This window comes from Mytilus galloprovincialis, chromosome 6, assembly GCF_965363235.1.
Source record: "Mytilus galloprovincialis chromosome 6, xbMytGall1.hap1.1, whole genome shotgun sequence".
In the NCBI taxonomy this organism is placed as follows: domain Eukaryota; kingdom Metazoa; phylum Mollusca; class Bivalvia; order Mytilida; family Mytilidae; genus Mytilus; species Mytilus galloprovincialis.
The window spans coordinates 36,558,221-36,575,649 of record NC_134843.1 but is presented as its reverse complement, the minus strand read 5'-3'; the positions used below and the strand labels follow the sequence as shown (position 1 = coordinate 36,575,649).

Sequence of the window (17,429 nt, the reverse complement as noted above, 5' to 3'; positions counted from 1 at the left end):
CTTTTGTCTGTATTCTGTTAGTGTTGCATTCCTTTTGAAATCTAATATTTTTTTTATGAACTTGATCATGAGTTTAAAAAAAATAGCAGACACAGACTTAACTAAGTGAATTCAATTTTTGCTTTATCATGTTTATCATGCACATTGGTCTGTTGATGTTGTCACTAGAAACTTAAGTTTTATACTGAATTCATACATTTTGCTTTGAGACCAATATATTGTCAAAAAATTATTAAAACAAAACTTGCATTTTCAGATTATGAAAGGGTCTTCAGAACACCCAGAAAGCATGATTTTGCATCATTTGGTTTATAGCTTCTTGGGCCTTCAGTGGCTCCAAAACCCTTCAAAAAATAATTGCCTCGCTCCGCTCGGCGAAATATGATTCCCAATACTTTTAAAAGAGGCTAGTTACAACCCAACTTTAATACTACATTGTTTGTATGTATGCAATACATGTAATGCAATTGGGAATATAAAAGACTCATTTCTGCAGAGGATGATGATTAATTCTGATTAAATGGTACATAATGACTTGACTATACATGTATTATTTATAATAAACAAATCCTTTAAAAATTGTATGTTTTCGAATATCATAAATATTGTTGTGAAAATGAATAATTAGTCCCTTGCTTTAATAAAAATGGGAAATCTTGCTTCAATAGTGCAGAAAATGAATAATCTGTCCTCTTAGTTTTCAAATATAAATAACCGAACAAAAACAAATCCTCCTGCCCCCCTCCCAGAATATTAAATGGTCGTCCCCTAAATCTTCAACATTCAATAAATTGAGACCAATGCCCCAAAAGGCAATCTGTACATGTATTATAACTATAAATTCAGTAGGAATCCAAATGAATATTCATTTGTATATATAACTGTTTCCCCTTTCTACACGCCTTCTATACGAACTATAGCGGCAATAAAAAGGATCTTCCCTGTAACCCAATCAAATATTGAGAATACTTTTCAGATAACATAAATGGTCTCATATGACTAATTTCACTACACCTTTATGCAGATATAAGTACGTAGATAATGCCTTCTAACAACAGCCCCTTCGATAAGTTAGAATGACATATTTATCCTTGAACCCAGTCAACGGAAAATTTTTACTACCTATCCATCTGTCCGTCACGTTTTCCCCACCACTGAATTGTGCGACATGAATATTCAGTAGCTTTAATTGAAATCAATATTCATAGAAAGTTCCCCGGTCAATACATATAAATAGACAAAATCGCCAGATTCGCTAAATTCCCAAATAAATTTAAACTTGTACTATACAATTAACTTAAACGGACAAAATGACAGACACTTCAGGTACAGATATTTTTTTAAATTTTATTACTATTTAGTTTTTAATGTTGACTGTTTCATTTTGTTTATCTTATTAATTTTTTATGTGTTTTTCAGTTTGTGTTTTGTTTTGATTTTTGCATTGGTTGTTTTTTTTTTGTTTTTTGGTGGTTTTGGTTTTTGGAGGGGATGGATTGCAAAGGCGTGCTTCTAAAACTTAAACTTTGAAGATTTTTTTTAAGTGTTTGACCTCAATGTACTTAGCAACGTAATAAAAGTCCTATTTAAAAGATTTTTAAATTCGCAAAAAAATAAAGGATGGTAAAAATATAGTATTAAGCAAAGTTTAAACGGCATATACCCAGAATCTAATCAAGATTGCTTCAAACTTATTCTTACAAATAAAACATATAAAAAATGAGATCTTACACATGTATTAAATTATGGTTCCAGATCGATGTCTCAGAATCAGCTGATAGAAATTTTGCTATTATTGATTAAAAAATGTGAGCATGCGCGCCAGTGGCTATTTTTACAAAAATAAAAGCATTTATAAAGAGCTTATGAATAAACCGTGAACTGTTCATAACATTCGAGTATCGTAAGATCGACTTTATAGTGTGAAAATAGTAAAAGAGCGTATATATATTATTTACTATGAGCTTGTTTCGTAAGTTAAATTTTCATAATTTTACTAGATATTTAAAATAAAATTACTTGTTAATAAAGGGATTAATTGATTCTTGAAAGGTTGTTCAGTAAAGGAAACATATTTCACTTCACACATATCTTATTTCTTTTGTCATCAACACACTGTTTAAAACGGATAAAAGAAAAAGCTAAAAGTGATTCTGCGAAATTATCCTTCATCAAATTGTTTTATCATCATCGAGATAAACCGTTTTAATCTCAGACCATTTAGGCATTAAAAGAGCTGGGATCTAAAAAAAATCTTAAATATGCATTATCAATGATTTTGATGACGGAAAAGTCCTTGGAATTTTAATATAAGACTATTCTTTATCAAATTTCCAAATTTCAATAGCTTTCAGACTTTGACCCTTGGGGAATTGTCGGATATTGAATTAGAAATTACAGATCTTCGGTCCTTTTATCTTATAGGTGTTGGACATGTGGACCTGGGAATGACGGAGCAGAAAGTAGGAGTAAATTGGGTGGAAAGTGGTGAGGGAGGGGATGATAATAAAAAGTAAGGATGTATTGGAAAATGTGGAAGTATAAAGGGGAAAGTGAATTCAGAGTACGGGAGGGGGATCAAGGGCCCCTATCCACGCCCTCTGCTTAAGAGCTTGCCTGAGAGCCTTATATTATATAATACTACTTACTCCTATATTTAAGGTGTTATTAAGTTATGCACTGAAATGATGACGAGAACAGGGCAACTGAATAATGACGTATTTTTTAACTTGAAGAGACGGCGTAGTAACTAGTTACTTTACGTAAAGTAACTAGTTACTACGCCGTCTCTTACATATTAATTAAGTGCACGTGCACTATGAAACACTGAAAGGGTAATATCTTAGGACTTTTATCATACTTTACATTAATTTGTAGGGAAATATGGTGTGAATGAAGTATGCTGAATGTATGGGTAATGTAGAAATCTAAGTCCGGGCTATACCATATATTGACCTATCTATCAAGTTGACCTGCATATATCTGGGACTTATACTAGCCATGCTAACTGGGACTACCAAACTAATATCATGATATTATGTCCCAGACTATATTGAGGCTTAATTTATATATGACAAGTTTATTGGTAACACACTTTTGGTCAAATTTGACCAGAGAGAATTTTGATTGAAAAGATCAAAGATCAAATGTAATAATGTATTATATGTCTGGTCCTACAACTGCAAACCTTGATAGGTTTCTCAAAGTTAACTTCAAGCTTAGTATTTTTGTTATTTCACCTTTTCGCTAGTCTTCAGTTTTAAATGGCGGATCCAAAAAAACTTAAAAGAGGGGGGGGGGGGGGGGGGGGGGGGGTGTGCACTGACTGCATTATTCTTCAGTGACTCCCTTTATAATAAATAAAATTTATACACACAGAAAAGGGGGTGGGGTACTGACTGCATAGGAGGGAGTCTGCTCCAGTCATGCTTCATTGATTCCCTATAAAATCAACCAATTTTTTCCCTCAAAAAAGGGGGAGGGCAATTGGGAGCCTTTTGACAAAGAGTAGCAGACATCCTTACACATATAAAAAGTTATATAATAACAATAGAATGTGTGTATGATCCTTTTATAGATCAGTATTCTGTATGGTACATAACTGCTCTAGAAAGGTTAAAAGATCATTTGAATTATGTTTAAAATATTTTAAATTTAAAACATGCCTTGTGTGAATTTCCAGTCTGAAAAATAATTCACTTTACAATTTAAGACTGAAATTTATCAAAAGTTTAATAAAAAAGATTTCCCAAACTACTTTTAATCATGTATTTGATAAAACTGGGTTATTTAAAAAGAACAAATTAAGCTATTTAAATGTTGTAATATTTTGGTTCACAGTTTGTTTAAAATATAAATGAACTACTGAATTAAAATGTTCCTGACTATAAAGAAACTACATATACTTGATGAACTAATTATAATGTAATTGGGGGGAAAAGTATATTTATTTGTTTAGTATATGTATACTTGATTTCTAAAGTTCAAGGCTAGTGTATGTCCATACACTTTGACCAAGATCACTTCAACCATATATAATCATTCCTTTATCCTATTTATAACTCGAACAGTAAGTTGTCCTAGTTTCAATACACAAAAGTGTGTCCCAGTTTAAATAATTTTGATTAGTGTGCAGTTTTCCTTTCAATACAAAATTTAAGAGTTTGTATAGGGTATGAATGTACTCTGTGACATCAACTCTGCAAGCAATTATTTAAATAATATTTAGAAAAGTGACAATTTTTTATAACTTTGGTGTTTATTCTATAGGGAGGATCCAATATATGAAGAAGTCAAATACTAATGCAACTACTGTTTTTTTTTAATTCAAACATTTTTTGATTTAAAACCACAATTTTTTTTTTCAGAACATGTACAGTGGCGGATTTAGATTTTTTTATTAAGGGGGAGGGTCCTCCCCGGTCATGTTTAAGTGATTTCATTTATAATCAACCAAATTTTTCCAACAAAAGAGGGAGCCGTGGACCCTTGGATTGGCCTTTGATGTATGATGTTTTTATGGACATTTTGACAAACATGTGGATGATAATCAACTATGATTTCATAACCATGATAACAAAGAGTTGTTTGAAAATTCCTTGATTGATAATGATGTTGATTTATGTCATAACTTTTAGTTTGAATAATTCAAATATAAACACTGAAATCAAAATTGTGTATTGACAGGTATGCAAAACTGTTATTACACCATCAATATTCAGTATTAATTGTTTATACTATGACATAATCTAAATTTTACATATTTTTCATCTGGTCATGGCACATGCAATAATTAAATCTAATTCAAAGTAAGATAAAAATGAAAGCATGAAATAGAACAAATTTCAGGACAGATCATCTAATATGACTATTTGTTCCTACTTTTAACATTGCACAATACTGTTTTATTTTACAATGGGGATCTTTAATAATCTAAGTGCAGTAGTCCTTGGGAAATATCAGATATAGAGAAAATCATTGAAATCACAGTATAAGTATCATGGGTTGGTTGATCAATTGTTGGTGTTTAATACCACCTACAGCACTAGTGGTGCTATTTTGGCAGCCACAGTTTTTATTGGTAAAGGAACTGGAGTGCCTGCAGAGAACCATTAATTTTTGGCAGCTTGTCAATTTTGATTGGAGACAATGCATCTACCACAAGCCAGTTCAAATTCATAGCCTCAGTGTTGAAGGCCGAACATTGACCTATAATGGAATTTACTTTTATAAATTGTTACTTGGATGGATAGTTGTCTCATTGGCACTCATACCACATCTTCCTATATAAAATTATGATACTTTAATAGCAGAAATACTGAAAGTATGCTGCAACCATGGTCGCTAAATATCATGGACTCTTGAATGCATATGATAAATTTAAGAAATAAACTAATCTAAGAAAAAAAAAACAACATGTTATCATATTGATAAAACCGCTTATATTTATGAATAAGGGGAGATGATAACACATGCATGAGACAGAAAACCCACAACAAAAATAACCAAGTTATATCTATATTCTTATATTTCTACTTACAGCAAGGAATGCTATGACAAAATACTGGGAAGAACATTCCCAGGATGCAACATTAGAGGAAATGATGCTGGATTCCTCAGCCAGAGATCTGTGTAAAGATGAAGAACCAGAAATACTTTCATATTTACCAAACTTGAAGAGTAAAGATGTAGTGGAACTGGGGGCTGGCATTGGGTGTGTAAATTAATAAATTTTAAATTTCAGGTCAGATGATTATGATTCCATAATCAGAAAGGGTTTGAATTTATTTATTTATTTATTCTGAGGCTGACCTTGTACAGAGTTTCAGATAGGACTAATTTATTTTGATAATGAACTTATATTCTTCAGACTTTGATGGCACTGATGGTTTATACATGTATATCATAATCCATCAGTGCCATGAAAGTCATTTATTAAGATTACCAAAAAATAATCAACTCTTACAGTTTTTAACCTAGATCTCTGAAACTCTAACCCATTGAAGTTGTGCACTTACCATTGAGGAATTGTTGAAAAGATTTTTTTTCCATTACATTTTGACACTATACATATGTATTCTTTTCATTATAACTGATTGTTCATAATGCGCCAAGTCTATGATTAAAATTTATCAATTATTTGGAGAATGTAATTTAAAAAAATAAGTTAAAAATCAGTATTTGATAGTAATTTTCAGGTAAAATTGTGTATTTTTTCTTCAGAAATTAAATTTCTTGACAATTCACTTATAAATTTTAGTTATCTCCCATTATTATATATCAAAATGACTATTTAATTTATACTTTAATTGTATCTCTACCAAACAAGGTAAACACAACTCCTCTTGAACAGCAAGATAGAGATTGATGAAACTTAAACAGAAGTAGAATACCTGAAAATATGCAGAAAATTTGAATCACCTTCTTCTGACTTCAATAATGCAATGTGCAGTATTAAATGTCTCTTGTTAGGGTAACTCCTCCTAAATGATTAAAAATTTAGAAAGGACATTGATAAAGATCGAAATCCTTTTCATATATCTTTTTTATTTTTAGCTTTGTTATCTTGTTGCTGTAAAAACATGTATAATCAAAATCTCCTTTTATTCACAATGGCTTTATAAGTATTCATATTAGCAAAAAATCATTTAACTTATGATAATTCTTATATGATTTGCATATCTATAAATACTTGAATTGGATTGGTCAATTAGAATTTTTCTCTTGGTTTACATTTCGATATTAAAACCATGTTTCCGAAACTACTTTCGTAATCTATTCATGCGCGATACACATTCTTGCAGGGATACTGGGGATTTCAGCAAATTGAGATTATACAACAATTGCATAACAGTTGTTTCTATTCTAATGATATACAACAACAAAAAAAAAGAAATAAAATTAATGCACAAAAGCTTCGAATTCGAAAATATATAAAAATAAAATTTAAATAAAATTCCGCGAAATTTCATGAAGGGTTTGGCGAATTTACGTCATGGCAAAACACGACGTCATACGAAGAAAAATGTCCAAAGGCCCATTTCGTTAAGTGTACGCTTCAAGTTCGGATAATATTGAATTAAAATGAAGTTTTTTGAGGTAGGTGCTATTTCATTTTAGATTCTGTTGCATTTGTCGAACATTTATTGTTTTTAGAAAGTCAAGATGGCGGCGTACTCCTTAGATACGACATGTCATTGTGCTTTTGATGGTAAATATAGCAGCCATCAAACAAATAATGTAAATTGATAATCGCGTATGTTTGGCTGAAGAATTATAAGGATTAAACACATTTTTCTAGAGGTTATTGATGTGTAAACCGGGTCTCTTACTCACAAACTTGACATAAAAGTCCTTCGGACTTTTATTCAGTTTGTGAGTTAATCGCCCCGGTTTACACATCAATAACCTCTAGAAAAAATGTGTTCAATCCTATAATGAATGAAACTAATGAAATTTTTTATCTTAATTTTAGGAGATACACAGCTATATTTGCTGAGAAGAGTAAATCGGTTATAGCTGTTGACTTTATGCAGAAATTTCTAAATAAAAACATGGAAAACAATTGTAAATTTAACAACATAGATTATATGTGCTCTGATGTCACAAAACTACAACTTCTGGAGCAAAGGTATGTGTCATAGGTACTTTTCCCCTGACTGACCCCTTGTCCCTTGGGTCAAGTATGCATAGTTAGTCCCCCCTAGCAAAAAGCATGCCACACTGGCCATCGGTGACATATGTATAACAATAACTGCAGTTCATTGGGAAGTGATTCACCATAAAAAAATTCTTTGACTGATTTGGCCCACAAGAAATCATTCATATCTAGATGGTAAAACCATCATTTAGTTATTTCTATCTATTACATAAACAGACCCCTCGGAAAATAGTTATTACACGACTCCACTGCTACTCAGTCTATTTATATTTTTATATTTATGCTGAAATCAGGTTGAAAGACTATCAGCAGTCCTCAGAGGTAATCTCAATGGTTAATTAGATGACATCTAGTCTAAGATATGCACAAAATACTGATATATTATATCTAGTCCATGCATTGTTATTGTTTCTTTTGAACTTTTTTTAATTTAGATGCATGTTTAAGGATGTTAAATTCTAAGTCAAATCAGTGATGATGAATTTGGCTGCTTTAAAATAAAATATGATATTAATTAATTGATAATACTTTATGTATGTGTTTTTCAGTACTGATCTGGTGTTTTCTAACTGGCTTCTGATGTATTTGGAAGATGAAGAGATACAAGACCTTTTAAGAAAATCACTGAACTGGCTGAGAGAAGATGGTTATTTCTTCTGTAGAGAATCTTGTTTTCATCAATCAGGTAACACATAAACAAACTTGTATTTAATATTAAAATAGTTTTGAAGGTCATCATAAAGAAATAACTTTTATAATTAAACTTGAATTATTCAATCTTGCACAGTTGCAGATTCTTTTGCCTTTAATAGAGGAATCATAGTAAGAGAATTATGACAACTTGATAATTAAGGCAACTTATTTACAATGTAAATGAAATACAAGAGTTGTTTCCCTTTGATTATTTACAATGTAAATGAAATACAAGAGTTGTTTCCCTTTGATTATTTACAATGTAAATGAAATACAAGAGTTGTTTCCCTTTGATTATTTACAATGTAAATGAAATACAAGAGTTGTTTCCCTTTGTTTATTTACAATGTAAATGAAATACAAGAGTTGTTTCCCTTTGTTTATTTACAAGCAATGTTTATTTCTCAGATAGCTAGGTTATTCTATACTGAAATGGATTCAATAAAGAATAAGTTGATTTTTTAATCTTAATTACAGGTGACAAACCAAGAGATCAAAACCCAACAAACTATCGTGATCCAGCTTTATATGAAGCCATCTTTAATTCAGTCACAATGCCATCAGAAGAAGAAGGGATGGTGTATGGGCTTGATTTGGTGTTCAGGAAACCTCTTACTAGTTATGTTAAAGTGAGTATATCAAGGGGAAAGAAGAGGTCTGGTAAGGGCTGATTTTGACCTAAATTTTAAAGTGCATCTTGTGGAAGATTTTTTTCGTTGTCTAAACATTTAAGGGTCTACTTCTCTAAACTCAATTAGAGTATGTTAAAGATTTCAACTGATTTGGTCAATTTAAAGATGCTCAAATTTAAGCTGATGCATGTACATTGTATTGTTAAGATGCATAAGATGCATAAGCTGGAATAACAGCCAATGTCTATGTAACAGAGGTATTCTTCTTTGCAATTAATAGCTTTAATCTGCTGCAATTGTTTGCACCTGTCCTAAGTCAGAAATCTGATGTTAAGTGGTTGTCATTTGTTGATGTGCTTTACGAATGATTCTCGTTTCTTGTTTTTAGCTCACCTGGCCCGAAGGGCCAAGTGAGCTTTTCCCATCACTTGGCGTCCGGCGTCCGACATCGTCCGTCGTCGTCGTCCGTCGTCGTCCTGCGTTAACTTTTACAAAAATCTTCTCCTCTGAAACTACTGGGCCAAATTAAACCAAACTTGGCCACAATCATCATTGGGGTATCTAGTTTAAAAAATGTGTCAGGTGACCCGGCCAACAAACAAAAATGGCCACCATGGCTAAAAATAGAACATAGGGGTAAAATGCAGTTTTTGGCTTATAACTCAAAAACCAAAGCATTTAGAGCAAATCTGACAGGGGTTAAATTGTTTATCAGGTCAAGATCTATCTGCCCCGAAATTTTCAGATGAATCGGACAACCCGTTGTTGGGTTGCTGCCCCTGAATTGGTAATTTTAAGGAAATTTTGCTGTTTTTGGTTATTGTCTTGAATATTATTATAGATAGAGATAAACTGTAAACAGCAATAATGTTCAGCAAAGTAAGATTTACAAATAAGTCAACATGACCGAAATGGTCAATTGACCCCCTAAGGAGTTATTGTCCTTTATAGTCAATTTTCAACAATTTTTATAAAATTTGTAAATTTTTACTAACATTTTCCACTGAAACTACTGGGCCAAGTTCATTATAGATAGAGATAATTATAAGCAGCAAGGATGTTCAGTAAAGTAAGATGTACAAACACATCACCATCACCAAAATACAATTTTGTCATGAATCCATCTGCTTCCTTTGTTTAATAGTCACATAGACCAAGGTGAGCGACACAGGCTCTTTAGAGCCTCTAGTTTTTATATAGATTAGACTGTTGGTTTTGCCATTTGAATGGGTTCTCAATAGTAACTTTTTGGGGCCCTTTATAGCTTGCTTTTATATGTGACCCAAGGCTCTGTGTTGAAGACTGTACCTTGACTTATAATCGTGTACTTTTATAAATTGAGACTTGGACGGAGAGTTGTCTCATTGGCACTCATACCACATCTTCTTATATCTATCAAGTTTACATTTTAAACTTTTTCATCAGGAAATAAGTATTGTGCCATAGATATATGCACCATTAAGTTTAGTTGTTTGGTTTCTGAGTTGTTAATATTTCTCCATGTCTACTGTTACTAATTTAATGTGTTAATTTACAGCATAAAAAGAACAACAACCAGGTAGTATGGTTAGTACAGAAAGTTAAACGACAGGAAGATACCCACGGCTTTGTCACATTCAGAGAATTCCTTGATAATCAACAATACTCAATGAATGGTGTGTTACGATATGAAAGAATATTTGGACATACTTATATAAGTACTGGTGGATATGAAACAACAAAGGTTAGGATTTGAAATATAGAAAAATTTGGGGATTTACACATATATCTTTTATTCTATTATTTTTTAAATTGATCCACAGAAGAATGACAGTGACCTATAGTTACTAACATCTACGTCATTTGATTGCATTAAAAGGCATTATTATCATATGGTGGAACTTAAAAGTTCAATTTGCTTCCAAAGATCTTTATTTAATTTGGCTGTATTTTGTATAAGAATAAAAAAATGCATTAAGGATCCTTGAATTTTATCTGAGTAGTAATTAAACAAAATATATATAAGTATATCTACAGAGATGAAATCAATTTAGAATTGATATATATGTGTAGAATGCTCATAAAAAATGTCAAAAAAAGGAATTATTTCATATCAAATTGCAGTTTTTGGAAACTTTGTCCTCTTTTTTTTTATCTTTTTGCATAGAAGTTACATAGATAGTCGCGATTATATTAGTTGGTTTATAGTGTGTTTTTGCAATGTGTCCCAATAATTTCTTTCTCATCTAGATTTTAACTGACCAGTTGTAATGCACTAGTATTGTCAGGAAAAAAATACTTTTTTCTAAGAACCCAAAAAAGATTTCTCTAATGTTATTATTCTATACTGTTAAAACTTTTAATATACTGGTAGACCCATTTTAACCTACAGTCAGAATTAGTCATTTGTACTGTATTAAATTTCAGGAATTTGTATCTAGACTAAATCTTAAACCTGGACAGAAAGTTTTAGATGTCGGGTGTGGAATTGGTGGTAGTGCATTTTATATGGCTAAGGAGTTTGGAGTAAACGTTGTTGGAATAGATCTGTCTTCAAACATGATTAACCTCGCTTTGAAAAGACGAGAGGAGGTTGGAGTTTCTGTCGAGGTAGTGTACTTAAAATCTGCTTTTTCCTCATTAAAGTCGTATATTAAAAGAGGAACAAGCAGATATTTTAAATCTGTTCCAATGAGGATTAAAACACACAAAAATAACTTTCTCAAGGATTAAGTTTTCCTTAATACTAATTTGATTTGTTAAGCTTTTTTCAAAAGATGCTGAACTTAATGAGAAATAGATAGTTTTTTATTAGGAGTAAAGCTATGTACAGACTATTTGCATTTCAATTTTATTTCTTGCCAAAATTATTAATGCAGTTTGAAACACTGTTATATAATAAGAAAAGAAAGACAAAAATATCAATCAGTACACATCTAAAATTCAATGTATTTTATGTAAATGTAAAATTACAAAAATCTCTCAGGAAAATTCAAAACGGAAGTCCCTAATCAATTGGCAAAATCAAATGACAAAACACGTCAAAGCAAAAAATAATCTCACAGTTGAATTGTCTCCCTTGAAGCAACTTTCAAAACTAATGCTTTATCACAATTGGTTATTGAAAATAAGATCATTTAGGAAAAACCTACATTGTGCAAATTATCTTTATTTATATAAATACAATTTATTTATGCCCCCAAAAAAACCCCATAAACCTTTAATTTGAGTTATAAAACTTTTAAGTTTGAAATCCATTTAGGAAAATCCATCCAAAATTTAATGCATAGACATTTACTATGATTATCTCCCTTTCATAAATTTCAGAAGGCAAATTAATCTGTGTATATAGCAAAATTTTGACAAATTAACAAAAAAAAAGGAGTGTGGGGAGTTATATTTTATCATTCATATTTAAAATATATGAATTTATATCAAGACTAGTACTAAGTTTTCTTTCCAGATCTCTAACATGTGTTTATATAAAGAGATTAAAGAAAATTTTTGTGTATTTTAGGAGCAGCTGTTCCATTAAAACATTTGTCATAAAAACATTTAAGTTTGTTTTCAATTTTACATTCACATTGCTGTTTTGTTATAATTATAATATTGATTGATTGATTAAAGGATTTGTTTTATCACATATTATAGAATAAATTCTTATTTCATGGTCAGCCAATTTCAATTAGAGCACAAATCACAATTTGAAATTTGATTTTTTTTAATAAAAAACACTTCTTATTATTTATACATTATTTTTTTTGTATAGCAAGTGGAATTTGAAGTTGCAGATGCTACAAAGAGAGAATACCCACCTCATTCATTTGATGTTGTTTACAGCAGGGATACTATTTTACATATCAACGATAAACATAGTCTATTCACAAGACTTTTTGTAAGTATTCATGTCCACGCATGAATGATTGATTTTTGCTTATTTAATTTTCCATAATGTCTCAGAGCTTTTTCTTAGAATATGCATTTGCCCAGAAATATTATATTTGATTATCAAAATGTTAGATAAACTCGCATCTCCAAATGTACCTCTGGTAACTAAACATTTTGAAGTTCATTTTATTTTTAAAATACTTTTCGTAGATGATAAATCCAGAGACCTCTTTTTCTGCTTTAAATATTAATTTTTCAAATACTTGTAGCCTGAGATTAATTGATAAAGTATATTCATGTTTTAGTCCAAGTTGTATCTGATAAACAAGAATAATGTTTTACTTTTATAAATTGTTACTTGGATGGAGAGTTGTCTCATTGGCACATCTTCCTATATCTATATCTTTATTTTTTTCTGTTACAAGTCTTTTATAATCGATTTCATTTAATTTGACCAAGGACGTATATTAGAATACAAGATATTAGTTATACGTCAACACTGAGTTGTAAAACATTAAGAATTTGAAATTCATTTACAAAAATCCTTCCAAAATTTAATGCACAGACAATGACTATGAAAAGTGGAAGCATTTAAATCTTTCTAAAAATCAACAGTTATCTCCCATTTCTTGCATTTTATAAAATTCCATTGTTCATAAAAAGATATGGACATTAGCTGTATACAAAATATATTCTGTCACGACAAAAAACTTGCACAACTACGTATTAGATATTCATCTTAAAATATCTTTGATTTATTAGATTTAGATATATGATCATAATAAACTGAGAGTACCAATTGGAGTTTTTAAAAATCAACAAGAGTTATCTCCCATTACATGCATTTAATATAATCCAATTGTTCATCAAATTATTTAAGTGTTTTCGACTGAAAAAATATAGACATAACCTGTATACAACTGTATCTATAAGTCTATTTATTCTCTAGACCACATTAAAAAAATGCACAACTACATATATAAAATTCTATCTTAAATTACCTTTGATTTCTTTGAATTAGATATATGATCATAATAAACTAAGTACAATTTAGAGTTTTTAGGTAAATGATGATCTTCCAAAATCCAAAATAAATATATATTTCTATCAATACTTTTTTCCAACTTCAGAAAGTGCTAAAACCTGGAGGAATTATATTTATTTCTGACTACTGTTGTAGTGAGGGTGAACACACTGAGGCTTTCAAGGCTTACGTCAAACAGCGAGGATACAATCTCTTATCACCAAAATCATATGGAAAGGTAATGCTGTCCTGTAATAACTCAGCTCTTTTTGTAATGCACCATGCACTTAAAAAAAATCCCTACCTATACCTACCAACCCTAACATTTTTAAGATGTAACTGGAACCACACATACTATTTTTTTTGGCCTAATATAATTTCTTAAGCACAAATGTGGACTGACAAGATGATGAATTGGATTATAACTTTATAGTGCAAACTAATCTTGTTTATTTATAGTTTAGTTTAAACATATTTATTTATAGTGGATTGGGAAACAAGTTTTGCAACTTATATTAATCCCTTTCCACTTTGTGGGTGCGAGTGCTGCCTTGTAGCGGCATTAGCCTGCTCTTTTTCGAAATCTACAAGGGTGTCTTTAACGTGCAAGAGATATGGCTCTCTTTTAACAAGGGTCAGCCATTTATCGTCCCCTTCCGACGGACTATCATCGTTTCCTCAAGACCATACTCGCAAATGGTGTCAAGGGAGAGCCGTAAATTCAGTCCCTGAAGTTTTCATCCCAGACTGGAATCGAACCAGGAACCTTTGTGTTGATACTATAAGTCATCAGAGTATAATTTAAGGAACAAAATAAGCTAACAAAATTTAAGAACTTATGGAGCTTCTTTTCAATATATTTAATTTTGAAAAAAGGTAAGAAAGGCAGACTCAGACTTTTACCTTATATTTGCATTTGTATTATTTGGGCCTCAAATTGGAAGAAAAGAAATCTAGAATCTGATTAAGTTTGGATAAATGACCTTCTATGAGCTATTGAAGTCTTAAAAGAAAAATAGGATTTATTGGGTAAAATATTTTATCCTACATTGTAAGAAAACCAAGGATTCCAAACATCTGACACAAATTCCTAAACCTGACCCAAGTACATCCTTAAATAGACATTCTTTTAAAACATATCAGTATATAAGAAGCTACAATCAATAAAAATGTACTCAAATCTCATTTCAAACTAATTTTTAAATATTTTTCAGGTATTAGAAGATGTAGGATTCACCCAAGTTAAAGCAGACGACAGCACAGATCTATTTGTAGAATCACTGAAGAAAGAACTGGTCAAATTTGAAACAATCAAGGATGATTTTGTAAAGGTAGAACCAAAACTATATCAAATCAGCGGATAATTTATAGAGTCATATTTAAATGTTATTATACAAATCGTTTAAATAGAATACCAGGTACTCACCTTTTTTTTGTATTATAAATAACAGGGAGATATATGGTATGATTGCCAATGAGTGAATTCTCCACCAGAGACCAAATGAGGTAGAACACTCGGGCTCAATGGCCCCAATCATTTACAGAAAATATACCTGTAAGTTTGCTCCCTTAGAATGTCAATAATGAGTACAATTGACAGCAATTTTATAGTAAATGATAAAAGTCATCAAGGCCAAGACTAATATGAGGGTAGGAATGCCCTTTACCATCAGACATCAATTGGTAATTTTCGGCTACCGTTAGCATCAATTTGGTATAAATTTTACCATAATTCATCAAATTATCCTTTTTATTTTTATATTAATAGAGGTCCCAAATAATTATCTTTACTGTTATTTCTAGAAAACAATTAGCTGGATTTGTCATAATAATGCAATCATTGAATGTTACAGGAGTTTTCATTGGAGGATTATGAATACCTGGTACAAGGATGGAATGACAAGTTAGTGAGGACATCACAGGGCGATCAAAGATGGGGAGTTATATATGGTGTTAAACCAACAAAAGGATCTCTAGACATTTAAACAGTGATTGTGATAGAAAATTATTATACTGTCTTCCATTATCATGATTGTAAATCGTTAACATTGTTAATTTAATGTTTATATTGAATCGTCTTTCATTTATTATTTTTCCATTTTTCATTATGTTTTAAATCATTTTTATTTTTGTCAATTGATATTGTGATAGGATTCAAGTTGTAATTGAAAATTTGAATTGTTATTATTTTTTTTATCCATTTTTGTTTGTTTGCTTGTTTGTTAGTTTTTATTCTGTTATTGGAAATTAATATTTGTTTTCACAAGATATTCTTTCCTAGCCTGACAATAAATAAGTGAAAGATTTGTGAATAAACAACTTCTGTGATACAAATTGAAAGCTGTTTCCTTAAATTGCTATTTTCTATTTTTATTTGATCAGATATTGTTGAATTAATGATAACTCAGCACACTTGGCTAAATTATTTCCAGAATAATTTTTTTTAAACATCAAAATTCTTTTGGTTCTTACAAATTTATTTTGCAATAGTGATATCTCTGTATGTTAAAACTGGACATTTTCAGAGTTCATTTGATTTGATCTAGTACATATCATCTGGTACCTATACATTTGCATGGCTATATACAAGCGACCCAAAAAAGACAAAGTTGCTGTTTATTTATTAATTTATTTTTTGTTTGACACTTGAAATGTTTGTCTGGTTATTATTCACAAACTTTCAATTTGCAAATTATTAATTAGTTCAGAGTTGTGCAATTTATATGTTATAGAAATGTGGTGCTGTTAATAAAATGAATCTTGTGTATACATGTCTGAGTTAATGCCATGTGTTGAATGATGAGAAAAATCTCACCTAGTACATATTGTTGAAAAAAGACCAGTTTTGGGGTGGGTTTTTTTAATGAAAACTTTAGCCACATATTATTTTACAATAGTTTAAAAAAAAAAACGTCATGTTTGAATCATAAATTAATTAAAATTATTTTTACGTGAAATTTTTCTGTTAAGAATTTTTACACTTTGACTGGTGAAAAGGATTGGTGTAAGCCGCATCACCAATATGTGATTATAAGCAAAAATCATTGTACTGGGTGCATTTCCAACTATAATTACAGAGCTAGTTACAAAAACAAAAGTAAAAAGCTGTTATCCATGCATTTACCATTCCAGAAAAGCTATCAGTTATTTTTTACTTCGTCATATGCTGACATTGCTCAAATCAATACACTACATGTAGCGCCACATGAAAACAATTATCAGCAATAACTGGGATGAATTTGGAGCTACTGCCCAAATTATAAAAAAATGTTTTTAATTGAAATTTCGATGTAAATATTTTTTACTTTTAGGTTGACAGGTTATTTTAAAAATAATCATATTTGACAAAAGTAAGTAAATTTTGGTTGTTACTGTATGTTTATATGTCTGTGAAGACACAGAACCCTATTATGCTCAAGGAAAATAAAACTACACACAGGAAATAAATCTATATTAGATTTTTTACTGATAGATGAAGATTGTAGATAGCTTGTTTTATTTTTGTTTTAAATTTTATGTATTAAAATGTTATACCAAAGGATTATTTATGATA

The 17,429-nt window shown here is 30.5% G+C and overlaps 1 protein-coding gene across 2 annotated transcripts; it reads left to right on the top strand.

The window, feature by feature from the left end:
* Positions 1–1,245: 1,245 nt before the first annotated feature.
* On the top strand, positions 1,246–16,278 carry LOC143079492 (uncharacterized). Of its 2 annotated transcripts, none has more exons than XM_076254851.1 (11): positions 1,246–1,326; positions 5,542–5,713; positions 7,475–7,630; positions 8,209–8,345; positions 8,831–8,982; positions 10,523–10,708; positions 11,392–11,574; positions 12,734–12,859; positions 13,983–14,114; positions 15,091–15,207; positions 15,730–16,278. In XM_076254851.1, exons 1-11 carry the CDS (start codon positions 1,311–1,313, stop codon positions 15,859–15,861), a joined length of 1,509 nt encoding a protein of 502 aa, XP_076110966.1. In that variant the 5' UTR covers positions 1,246–1,310; the 3' UTR covers positions 15,862–16,278. The 2 variants fall into 2 exon arrangements, with proteins under 2 accessions (XP_076110966.1, XP_076110967.1); XM_076254852.1 differs by lacking the exon at positions 1,246–1,326 and adding an exon at positions 1,495–1,972.
* Positions 16,279–17,429: the final 1,151 nt, after the last annotated feature.